General features: G+C 31.8%; 1 protein-coding gene across 16 annotated transcripts in view; it reads right to left on the bottom strand.

The window, feature by feature from the left end:
- The window catches only part of DLG1 (discs, large homolog 1 (Drosophila)), a 206,024-nt gene that overhangs the window by 34,820 nt on the left and 157,495 nt on the right, over positions 1 to 13,709 (bottom strand). For all 16 annotated transcript variants that reach the window (XM_004675115.2, XM_012733445.1, XM_012733432.1 and 13 more), the window contains 2 exons: positions 4,332 to 4,446; positions 1,637 to 1,813 (listed from right to left, as the gene is read on the bottom strand). In XM_004675115.2, the coding sequence (XP_004675172.1) occupies positions 1,637 to 1,813; positions 4,332 to 4,446 (292 nt within the window). The remainder of the gene's footprint in view (positions 1 to 1,636; positions 1,814 to 4,331; positions 4,447 to 13,709) is intronic.

The following is a 13,709-nucleotide window of genomic DNA, read 5'->3' as shown; positions in this document are numbered from 1 at the left end:
GTGGCATATGAATAAATTTTTATGTATTGTATGTCAATATAGTTTTACTATGGGTACAGCAGAACCTTAGAAATCATAGATTCAACACATGTCCTTTACTATTTTAGAACAATCCTGAAGGTACATGATATGTATAATTAACTGTCAGTTTTGCCTCAGCACTTATTGAGGGAACTGCAAAACTAATATTTAGTGAGTAAACATTTACAATTTAAAATAGCTTTGCTTTTTAATCATTATCTTGTCCAGCAAACAGCTGAGTGACTTAAATTATATTTACTTATAAGTAATCTTCCTGAAAAAAAGTTAAGACTTGAGGAACTACAATCTCTCGTGCTATTATTAGAAGAAAAGAGGTCGAAGAAAAGAGGTCGAAGGAAGAGTGAGTTCTATTTAAGAAAACAGTTTTGAATAAATATACAAGAATGAAATGGCATAATTAGGTATAGTTTCATACTATATTTTATGGGAGAAAAATCATGTTCCATGCTGGTATTCATGAATTTGGGGATTTGTAAAGGTATCTTATATCACTTCGGGTGATGAAGAATTTTATACACAGTGGAATAAATCTCTTTCCATCAAAGACACTTGTAGTTCTCATTTGTTGTGGGCATACATAAAACCTTTAAAGACATGAGGTTCCAAAGGATAAGAAAATTTTATGAAATCTGACCTTGATATTTAAGATGTGACATTTCTACTGACTCCATAAGAAACAGAGCAAACATTTCTGAATTTAAAGATGATTATTTACTATTGCATGAAAAAAGTTGTGCTGTGGGCTACCAAAATACCATGTAGCCAAACAGCTGTCTCTTACCTAATAGGACAGTCATGAAGAACAAAACCACAATTACAAATCTTGGTAATAATTTAAGTTTCCCATTTTTCAAGTTCTGTGAACGGGTATGTATAAACGCAATACACATACATACTCTATATATACATATATGAGGGGGGGGCTATGAAGAGGTACATGGTCTGGCAAATTTATCAATAATAGTGACTCAACAAAGCATAAATCCAATATATAAATTTATATATAAATGCACAGACCTCACAGAGGGTTCTCTAAACCAAAATTAGTCTTTTCAAATACAATCTGCACTTAACACTTTTGCCACTAGAGGGTAAGTACCAATAATTCACTAAAATAAGTGGTTAAAAGCAAGGAAGAAAGACCTTGAACACACCATTATTCTAAATTAAGCAAGAAAAAAGAAATGAAAGCAGTTACGATTTTTTTTAAAATTCTGCATTTTTTATATCACTTTCTTTCTTTTTTTGTATAAAGGAGACAATGCAGTCAAAACTCCTAAAGCTTTTATCATTATCTACATAGAAAAAAAACTACAGAGGATTTTGATTCTCTCACCACTGGTATAAAACATGGCATGTTCATTTGTAATTTATTTATTTTGTTTTTAGCAATTACTAGGAGTCTTAAAGAAATTTTTTTTTGGTTTCATATTTTCTAGTTATGTTACTAATTGCAAAAACAAGGTTAATAAAATTAAATGGCTGTGAAACACAATATGAAAATCAAAGTATAAAATTACCTCCTCAAGTAAAAGATGTTTAAAGGAACAGTAATTATTTATGTTACTCAATTTTCAAACGGCTTTATATTTACCTGCGTTTACTTGGAATCACCCCAACTTCATCACTTTCACCATCTGGTGTAACTTGCCTGGCTTGCCACCATTCGTCATCAGAAGCATTAATTACATGTAGGATGTCTCCAAATTTGAAGTTCAATCCCTGACTGGGAAGACCACTATCTTTAGTCTTATCATAATCAAAGAGTGCTCTATTTTAAGAAGGGAAAAAAGTGAAAAATTACTTGTTAGAATGTTAATTAAATATAGGATTCTGAGACAGTTTGAATAGATAAACACAGATAAACAAATAACATGTAATGGCAGGCAACATAACACAAGTTCAATTTTGTACTCTATACAAAAAATGAGAAAATAATAAAAAGCAAAATTAACTTGTTATGGTAATAATTTGTTATTTCCCTCAATATAGTATGAGAAATTAAAAAAATGTTTAATTTGTGGCACCCTACATTGAATTCTAAAATGAAGACCAATCTAAGAGTTGTTCTAAATTAATACAAGTTTTCCCAAAACTTTTATAACACAATGTTACTTCAATAAGAGAGGGTTAAAAGGAGCTATTCTTCCCTGAATTTTGACTTGACACACTTGGGAAAATATATTCCCTGACAGATTTGACTCATTAGTTATGGACTGGAAAACTAGATACTGTTAGTCCATTCTTTTCATCTATTCATCAAACTGAAGATAAAACTGAGGTTTTTCAGCCTCAGTGACAATGATAAAAACAAACTATGGATAACTTTAATAGTTGCCAGTTCTAATGGGGAAATATTAATATAATAATCCAAAATTTTAAGAATATTTTAAAATTGGATAAAAAGAAAGCAATGTCCTACTACTCAATTTATGTAATATTTAAATAAATTACATTCTACTGATAGTATCCAAACTAACTCTCAAAAATACAAGAAAGGTCTATAGCCACACCAACCTGAACACCCCTGATCTTGGAAGCAAGTGGGGTTGGGTCTGGTTAGTAGGATGGAAGCATATAAAAAAGAAGAAAATGGCATGTAATTTTCTTTTCTTTTTTTTCCTTTGTGCTATCTTCATCTGGTTTTGTATCAGACTGTTCTCATGAAAGGAGTTAGGAAGCATTCCCTCATTTTTTGAGTTTTTGGGAGAGTTTGAGAATGGCTGGCATCAGATTTCCTTTCAATGTATGGAAGAATGTACCAGTGATGCCACTTGGTCGCAGACTTTCATTATTTATTGATTGATTATCTCTACTTTCATTTCTGAGTTTGTCTGAATCATTTTTTTCCTTAATGAGTCTTACAATTTATCATTTTGTTATGTTTTTCAAAAAACTCATTTCATCGATCATTTGTATTGTTTTGGTTTTCTATTTCTGATCTGCTTTTTATTATTTTCTTCCTCCTACTGATCTTAGGCTTTTGTTGTTCTTTTTCTGGTTCTGGAATAAGGTTAGGTTGTTTATTTAAGCTTTTTATTTTTTGCTAAGATTAGTACTGTTAATATTTGTTTATATATTTTGGTGCTTCAGTGTTGGGTGCACATATATTGATAATAAAGGAAGCAAAGAATGTTATCTTAGAATCTATACAATGCTGCATGTTAGTGTTACCTCAACAGAAATCAATCATTTCTCCCTTTCCCCCTTAAAAAAAAAGGACTACATGACAGGACCCCAGAAATTTCATCTAGAATATAATGTATTCATTCTTTTGTTCTAATTTGGTAAATAGAAATTAAGATACAAACCATGTTCCTTTTATGCTGCCCAGCTTTTAAAAACTGATTTTTTGACATAAAACTGAAGAGGGGTAGAATTATTTGTTGGATAAATGAATGAACTAATTAACAGTTTTTTTGTTTTTGTTTTTTTTTTTTACTGTGTTCATTCAAGTTTCCCAGAGCTAATGGTAGGAGGGAGGTAGGTGCAAACAAAAAGTGGGAAGGCTAATACATATATTAAAATGCATATAAAACATTGGTCTTTATTAGGAGGAAGAATGAAAATATTATCATTAGTCTCCCTAATATTGTCATAAGGAAGGAGAGATTACTAAAGAATGATACAGATTATTTGCAGCAATCATCTAACATTAAAACAATAGTATACTTAAGTGCTCAGTAAAAGCTCTACTTAAAAATGTATGCGAAATACAAATATCCATTTGATATTAAATCTTATTTAGTAAATAAGGACTAAAGAATAATTTACATACCAATTGGTATTTATTAAATATTAAGATTCATGTTGTTAATCTTATGTTATAGAAAAATAAGATGTGTGTCTTAGCCCAAGTGTTTATTTAGTAGAACTATTCACTTTTAAATTATTATTATACATATTCTCCTTACCCTTATGGAAAGTGCTATGGTAATTAAATGTTGCTTAAACGGAGAGTATTTTATATTACAAGAGGATACAGGTAAATAAAAGTGTCGGATGATAAGACAGATAAACAATAAATGCCACCAGTAATATATAAACTGAAAAAAATTTCTGATTCTTTATCATGCAATTATCATTCAAGGAGTTAAATAAGTCTATTATGAAAAAACATTAGTGAAATCATAATATTTCAATTTATTAAAGATATATTATCAGGAAATCAAGCATAAAAAAAATTTCTTTGGTTTGCAACATATCTTTCTATAGCACAGCTAAGTGAAACAACCTGAAAAAGAATGAATGCATTAATAAGGATTGCCACAGAAATAAAAACAATTTACCTGACATAGAGAGATCGCTTTTGGCTAGTTCGAAGAGAACCTGATCCTGAACTAATGCTACTGTTCATCATCTGTTCCCGTAAATCATGTATTTTGGCTTCAAAACGACTGTATTCTGATTGAAGAAAAAGAGAAATTTGTATTATATATTCTAAAAGTAAGTTACTTGAAGAAAGAAGTATTAAAGTTGTCTTAAATTGATTAAATGTGGCTAGAACCTTCAAAGAAAGTATCTGTATAAAATTTGACTAATTTATAAATTAAATTAATAAGCTGCTAAGTGTACCATAAGTTAAAATTGACTGGATTAAAATTTTCTGTGATTATAATATATTGCCCATGTACAGTAGTACTTTTTTTTCTCTTTTGTTCTCTATCCCCTTACCTCCTTTGCTTATATTCCTTTCTCCCTTACCTTCCCACTCCCTTAATCACAGAGCCCCCAGGATGTTTACTGGTGTTGATTGGTTTTTGAAATTGTTTTTACCTTATTGAATTGTCTACTATGTGAATATCCAGTATTTATTTTTATTATTCTTTGCTGAGCATTAAGTCTCTCAAAGTCCCTCTATTTTGTTGAAAACAGCTGTATTCTATTCTTTCTTTTGGCAAGATAGCACTCCATGGTGTGGTTTTACCACCTGTTGATCCAACTGTATGCCGATGGGTATTTAGGCTGCTACCATGTACTAACTATTGTAAATAATACTGCTATGAACTTTATTGAAAATATGAATTTTTGTATTGATGGTTTCATATTTTGGGGATATATATGCCTAAGAGTGAGATTGTTGGGTTATATGGTGTTGAATTTTAATAATTTACTTTAACTCATTTTAAAATTTATAATTTTTTAAATTTATAATTTTATGTTACTAAAGTTCATAACACATTTAATCAACAAAAAGACAATTTCCACACATCAAATAGCAGTATTAATCTTATACTACTAATTTAAGTACAAACTAAAAAAAAAATAGAAATTAGGAATTATTCTATTTTATACTTAAAAATCTATAATAGGTTATACTAGGTGCTTTGTTTAGTGACTTTTCCCACATGCAGGAATCAGTTAATTTTATATCCTTAAGTATTGAATATGCACAAGTTAATAAAGTGGGAATGTCTTAAAAAATGTCTTAAAAATCTGCCTAATAAAATTCACCAGACTTTCATCGACTTTCAAAATAACAAAACCAACCTGAAATAGTAAACATTTTATGATATTGTTACACAAAAATGACTTTGAAGAAGAATTATTTAAACTATACTTTAGAACATATTAAAAAAAATAAGAGGTGGGGGGCCTAAATATATTAATAATGAAACCCTTAATAAGTACTTTTTCAGAAATACTGCAGTTACTACCTGGTTATATACATGGCTTTTCTCTATTTATAATAAACTCTTTTACAGACAATTAGGTTCAAGCCCATCAGATTTTCTTAAAATACCAGTCTTTTAGCTAGAGCAAAACTTTGCAAGGTTATATAGTTTAAGAAAAAAGACTACAAGTGACTGCTGTTGAATATCTTGTTTCACCAGTTATCAATCTTGTTTTATCAATACTAAGATGAAATGAGGCAGTAAGTTACTAAAAAGTCAAAACATTTAAGAGCTCACATCAACATATAACAAAATACACTTTCATTATTGTTTAAAAATGTGGAAAATTAAAAATTACCAACTCATGACAAAGCTTTAATATGTGTAAACAGGTAAACATAGAAAAATTGATTACAGAGTCACAGATTAACTACAAAGTGAATCATGAGTTTATATAGTTTCTTCTAATTAAAAATTTGACCACTAGAATTTCACCTCCTTTATAATATATTTTTGTATGTGCTTTTTTTTCATGTAAAGAATCTGTTTTCAAGACACCAGTAACAGTATTATAATACTGCACCATGACTTGTTTTACCCAATATTGCACTCATAACAGTCTTAAATAACACTAACACGATGACCATGAAATGATTATGGGAAACATTTAATGTTTTCCCTATTGCTTTCTATCCTCAGAGTCTGGGCCACTAGGGATATACAGCTGAAAAACTGTTTTAAAGTCACTTGGTATGGTGTTCATACTGCCAAATGGATATGTATTTAAGTTCAACTGTTCTTTTTTATATTTAACTTGAATTTTTAGAAGTTATTTTTCTAAAATAGTGTCACTGTTTTTATAGGTTGGCAAAATAGTTGCAAAGTCAAATCTATTCAATAAGAAAAAAAAAAAAAGTTTAGCTTGCATTTCTCTCTCCTTCCCTATGCCATGATGGTCACTACAAATAAACATTTAAAGGAAGCTTTATTCTTTCATTTGTATTAATATAAAGAAGGTACAAAAGTACATGCAAATAGATTAACATATATTTTGTAGCATTTATAAATAATGGTTATATAATCATAGATACATATACAGACATATACTTATTGTTCTTCCTTAACCAGAAACACATTTCTCCAACTTAATTTACTTACTAGTAAGTATAGTAGTAGGCTTATAACAGTAACTCTTCATAACAGCATTTTTCCTTTTAGAGCTAGATAGTTGCTTTATTTTAACATTTATCTCTGTTATAGCAAATTACTACATAGATTTTGCTTTATTAACAAATCTTAAAATTATTTTTCTTTTAACAATTAAGATGAGTTAACCCTTGGTGATTAAAGTTGTTTGATGTTAGGTCTACTCATTTTATGCCACACACATATTAATCAAATCTTCTATAAATAGGAAAGCCTATGGCAGATAATATATTTGCCATACTACATGCTCTTGCACTGTGTGACCTTTCCATTGTCCTGTCAAGATGTGGAATCTAATCCCTCTTCTAATCCCTCTCTTCTTGAATTTGGGCTGGTCTTAGGACTCATAACACAGTGGAATTGTAAATATGGTGGAAAAGATCATATATGATATTCTAGGTTAGATTATAAGGCAAAGAAACATTTGCCTGCTTCTTTGGAATGCTTGTTCTTCGGGAGGTTAGACAGCATGTAAGAAGTCTGAGTACCCTTAAAGCAACATGCTTCAGAAGTAAGCTGACAGTGCTGTAAGCCCAGTGTTGTTATAACTCTTAGTTAATATCATAAAGACACAAGACAAAGGAGTGAATCCATTTTGGCCACTACAATGCAGTTAAACCACCAGCTGAATCCATTTAAGTAATTTAGTCAATGCTGCAAGAGTGTAAGAAACATTCAACCAAAAATCCTGCCGAATTTGTAATCTACATCATCTTTAAAATAGTTGTGTAGGGCCCTCCCTGGTGGGGCAACGGGTAAGGATGCAGCACTGCAAGCTAGCTGCAGCCGCTTCATTGTGAGTTCAATCCCCAGCCCTGGAGGTGATCCACATGGCGCCACAGACCTCTCCTGACCAGCCTGCTGCTCCCCTCAACAATGTACCTCACCGATTTGCCTGTTCTGCTCCCCACTCTGTCTCTGATGAATCCTTTCACCGCCCCTGCACCTCTCACATGTACCCAGTTCAGAAAGCATAAATAAATAAATCTTTAAAAATGCCTAATCTGATAAAACTTTGGTATAGTTACGAATCAACAGTAACTGGAACATAGTCTGAGCTGTTGGCCTATGTATTTATTGTATGTATTTGTACACACATGACTCCCTAAATTTATGTATACACAAAATTCCTAAAAAGAAATGATATAAACACATATTTTATATAAATATATTTGCAAATAAAGTATACTTATAGCTATATATTTAATAAATATCTCAGTAAAATTCATATACTTCTAAAAATAAATACAAAAATATGAAATTGGAAGGTCTGCCTTTTGTTTTAATGATAGCCTTTTTGCTTGGCTTTTGGTCCTCTACTATGAACAATTTTCTCATATCTTTGTGGAAGTATTATCTTTTTAGAGTCAGTTAAAAACTTTAAAACTCTGGGCCTCCCTGAGGGGAGTTATATCTCAGTACTATGGGTTATATCTCAGTACTATGAAGCTATCAGCAGCCGATGCAGCTGAATTCAATCCCTGGCCAAGGAGCTGACCCACATGGCACAGCAGACCTCTCCTGCCTCATCCACCTCTCCCCTCAGCAGTGTACTTCAGTAGATCCGGCTGTTCTGCTCTCTACTCTGTTTCTGGTGAATCCTCTTCCATTGCCTGCACTCTGCCCTACACCTCAATTCTTGTGTGCATAGATAAATAAATCTTTAAAAAGAAAACACTTTAAAACACTGAAAGCTTATTTAGTTTTTATATTATTTTCAAATTCTCTCCCCATTTTCTTGTAACTACTTTTATTCAAACTGCCAGAGCTCATAGTCTTTTTATAGACACTCTTAAAAACTAATTTAGTTACATGCTAGCACCAATCTTTATATCATATCATTCTGAGTGGCTAAAGTTTGCCTTCTTGTCTCAGAAAAGGCTTATATAAACTATCACACTAATTCTTATACTTAACTGCAGCTTTTATTTATGAAAGTTTGTTTGACTTTTAGTCAACTTATTTGAATATCTATGTAAACTATACCCACATTTATAATTATCTTTATGTAAATCGAAAATCATTAGTTCATACCAACTTCAATTCTCATCTTGTAAGTTTATATTTAGTTTTCTCCCTTTTTTATTTTTATAACTCTTTTCTCCAAAAGTGAGAATTGTGGATATTATCCTTAACATACATACTCATTTAGTCAATTTCTCTGTATGTAACTAATCAAATTTCTCTTTTTTATTTCTCCGACTTGGCTCTGACCAGTTCCATGTGTAACCTCCTCACTCTGCTCAGAATCCAGTGTCACCAGAGCAGCTCTCATGTGGAAGTCCCATACTGGGACTCCATGGTTAAATCCTAATGGTGTTGCCACAGCTGCCTAATCTTCCCAGCTCTGCAATGTAGAGAACTATTACATTTTGTACTATCTAATGTCACTGGGACTGAACTACTCAGGGTGTGAAAGGGAAAAAAACTATTTTTTATGTAAATTGACTAATTAATTAATTTACAATGGAAGCAATATTTGGATACTCCCATCAGGCATTACTACCATAGTGCAACCTCCCCTAAGTCACCCATCTTGCTTCCTTCTTCCTCTACTCTTATCCCTCCCCCACCTACCTCATCTCATTTACTTTAAGGAAATACTGTGCCCCTTCTATTAAGCTTAATTTCTGAAATAAGAATTTTCTTTGTTTCTAGTAATTTTCTGAGTTCTTATTCGTGTTGTTCCTTCATATAACCCATAAATTTTCTTCAACTTGTTTTGAAGTATATTAGGATATACTTCTCATTTGTTTTGTGGGCATATCTTTATTGCACAGTTTTACAATGTATGCCATGAAGCAGACTTCCTAACTGGGGAAGCTACTGGGAACTAGGGGCAGAGTTAAGCAGTCATGCTTATATAACAGAACACATTTGGAGTTGGGTGATTTTGCTTCTACGACCCGAAGTTGTACCCTAGTATTATCACTTGTTAGTGGGACAGAGAGTAATTCACCACATACTGGGCAACTAAGTTCCCTCTCTTTCTCTCTGCCTCTATTTTCCTTCCTCTAGCTGCCTTTGTAAATAAATAACCCCCCTTCCCCCTCATCTCTCTTTGTATGTCTCATTGTGGGTCTCCCTCCATGTTCTTAGGCATGTAGGCAACAACTCACACTCAGGTCACCCCAATTTCCATGGGACTTTCCTGGAACTGCTACTACTAGCTTTGGTATCTGAATCTACTTAATATCTATACACAAGGATATAGGTATGTATTACATAAAACTCTATAGCAAAGCTTAAATAAATAATAAACAAATAGGTACTTAAATAAAGAAATAATTCTAAACTGTCTAAGGGTTAGTGCTATGAGAAATGAAACCGTGAAGAGACAGCCATATAAAGAATAGGGGTAAAGAATACTCTAAGAACAGAATGAGTAAAGAATTAGGACAGTCACTGGTGCAATCAAGGATCTGAAAGAAGTGTCTGTATGGTATGAGTTTAAAGAGCAAAGGAAGGAGAGAAGGACGAGCAGTGAAGCTACATGTGTGGTGCTGTGATTTACTCAATAAGATTTAGATTTTATTTAGAGTAAAACAGAAATTTTTTTTAATATAATATAGTAGTCTATTTTTTACAACATTTTGTACATTTTTTTTTCATTTCAATTGTAATCGCCGTGGGTTTCCCATCACCAAGTCACCCGTGTGCCATCACCATAGTCCAGTGCACTTCTCTCCCCTGCTCCCGTTTTTGATCCCATTCCCCACTCCACCCCCACAAAATGTCTCTGGTATATGGCTGTTCATTAAAAACAGAAAATGTTTTAAATTGGAAATGATACAATGTAATATCTGTATTTAAAAAGATTATTTTGGTTGATGAACACAATATAGTGGATTAGAGAAAATAAAAAAAGAAGTAGAGGACTTGCTAGAGACTATTAAACAGTTCAGGTAAGAGAGTATAATCCTCATTTCAGTTAAGGTATCAGCTGTGACACAGAAAGGGAAGGGAGGTAGGATGCCTATCCTGACTTCTTGCTTAGCAAGAAGCATTAATTCCTGCTAAGTGTCAATGGGAGTGTTATTTACTACAGTAAAATAACTTTTACTTTTACAGTGAAGAAAACACACAGGGCAAATAAATGGTATTCAGATGTTTGGAAGGAAGATACGTACGTAAGTAAGAGGAACCTACTTAAGGGTCCAACTTTGAGACAGAATAGTATTTCTACTAACCAGTAGCAATCTGAACAATCACAGTAAAATGCAAAATTCTAAATACAAAAACAGCTCCTTTAAGACTACAATAAAGTTTTCAAAACAACTAAAGAAAAAGCAGTCAAAGTTTCATATCATAGGAAAAGGGGAGACCATACTGGTCAATCATGTGTATCTGGTACATACAAGGGTAAATTAGACATAGTTAGCAAATCATTAAATATAAAAAAGTATTTTATTTATAGTATTTTAATTTTTCTTGTTCTGGTGTATGTTTACCAAGAATTAGAACAGTTCTTCCTCATATCAATCACTTTTCATTCTTTTTTAAATAGCTTAATGTTTTTACATAGGTTCCAGAAGATTCTTTCTTGATAACTTTACCTAGAACATGTCTGAGTTTTGACCAATATGAATCAATTTTCTTTGCTTCATGCTGTTTCCTGTCAATATATTAACTTCTTTTTAATACAGTAAAGTTTTCATGAATATAATGAATTATACTTTCACTTATTTCCGCTTTAAAAAAATTTTGCTTTTAAAAGAAAGTCTAATTATTAATATGTTACAAATACATGTCTGTCTTTCATTGCTAACATTTTAATCTTGTAAAATTGTTTACTTTTCCTATTGTATCTTCTGTTTTCTATCAATTTTCTATAGCGTCTCTTTGTCTTTGGTTTCCAATTTAAGAAACTGGTTTGCTTTCCTTGGTTCTGCTAGTTGAAAATTAATCTCTGCTGGCTGTTAAACCTTCTTTTTGTTCAGTTCTTACATTTATACTTTGCGGTATTACAAAGAAGTAATTTAAAAATTGCTAAAAACATTAAGCTCAAAATTGCATCTGATTTATGTCAATGTTTTTATTTGTGTGTATGTGACTAACAGTATGTTGCTAAGTTTTGCCATTTGTTTCCACTTCTTCATATATTAGTATCTTTGTATAAATTCTCAGCTAGTTCCTTTTAAATTACTTATCATTGAATGAGCTGGATTTTGCTGGCTCAGTTGGCTAGACCAAAAAACTTAGGGGTATGAGATGTATGGAAGCAAAGGTTATTTTTATAGCCTTTATAATCAAAGACTGACATTATCTAATGCTACCAAGACAGAATGCTTGAACTAGATATGTGTCCTCTATATCTCTAATCCAAACCACATCAATACTGGCTTCTGTTTCAGTTCCCACGAAACTTGCCATAAACAAAGAACAGTTCTTTTATACCTCAAAATATCTTTAGGAAGTACCAATTTTCCACTATATATTTTAAGTCTGCCATTGCTAAATATTCTTAAGATTCTGCATTTCTGGTTTTACTCTTTCCAGGTGGCTTCTGTTAGATTTCATCTTAAGCACTGTTTATTTTGCTGTTCAGATGTTATATCTGTCTTCTTATAATTTTGCTTCTTGTGAAATGCGTGTGTGGGTCTATGTGTGTTTTTTATTTTCATGCTGCTTTTGTGTGTTCTCTGGGGGAGATTAGGGAGCAGACAGTAACTTACTCTTAATCATACTTAATAGTTTACATTCCTTATAAACAAATAATTTTGAAGATATCTATAATATTAAACAACCAGTGATTATAAAGGTGCCATAGAGTATACTCAAGAGTGCAAGGCTGTATTAGCCAGAAGTATAAAGGTAAATGTGGTCCCACTGGCACCTCATTTCTCACAGAATAGAAACCGTCATTCCAATTGCTTACATTAGCCCATATGTAAACGGTTAGTTTAAATATATAGCCGTGTTCAGTTATGGAATATGAAAGGCTGAGGTTTACAAAACTACATATTTTGAAGTAGCTAGCAATGCCCAACTTACTATTCTGATCTTTCAAAAGATCTACTAGGTTTTGTTCAAAAATAAGTTCCACTCAGGAAAAGAATGATAAATTTAACAGTTGTTAAATTACAGAATGTTTCACTTGGCTCCTTTAGTTCCATCTTTTTATGTGTGACTATAATAAGCACACATCTTTTACCTTGTTGTTTATGAACATTAACCAGTATGCTATGCTATTCTTTGGGGTGTTTAAGTTTTTAAAATTCCACTGAGCTTTTACTGGAGAAGTGTTTATGTTGGTGTATACAAGAGTCTCATATGTATGTTATAATGGCATGATCTCATATTTTCCATTACTACCTTCTTCCCCTAGGAACTCAGAAAGGTCATTTCCAACGAAACTGAAAAATCTAAAAACATACTACATCTTAAGCTTATAATGTTTTTCTATAGTTTGAATAGCAAGAAAGGCATTAGAAATCCTCTTAAATCAAGGTATTAAACCTTGATATAAATAAATAAAATCTAACTTAAAAGCAGAAACTTAGGCAATGATACTATCCTTGCTTAGTTTTCATTATCCTTTTGGACCAATGAATTAGTAAAAAGTATGGAAAAAGGTATGTCTGGCTATAGAACAGATTAAAAAAAAAAACCATTTGAAAATCAATCCAAATTATGGCAAAATATTCAAAACATTTGGTAGATACAAGTTACTAAATTCTATAAAAACTTTAGATCTGGAGAGTGAATTACGTTCAGAGCAAACAAATACTAGACTAACAAATCAACCAAAACATAAACCAGCTAGCTTCAAAGTTAAACATGAATATTAAGAAGGATTTTAAGAACTGAAACAGTAAGATTAGAGAACAAGGATTTTATTATTAC

Source organism: Condylura cristata, unplaced genomic scaffold (genome assembly GCF_000260355.1).
Source record: "Condylura cristata isolate star-nosed mole 26May11 unplaced genomic scaffold, ConCri1.0 scaffold00003, whole genome shotgun sequence".
NCBI classification, from domain to species: domain Eukaryota; kingdom Metazoa; phylum Chordata; class Mammalia; order Eulipotyphla; family Talpidae; genus Condylura; species Condylura cristata.
The sequence above is the reverse complement of the archived record's forward strand: the minus strand, read 5'-3'. Positions and strand labels throughout refer to the sequence as shown.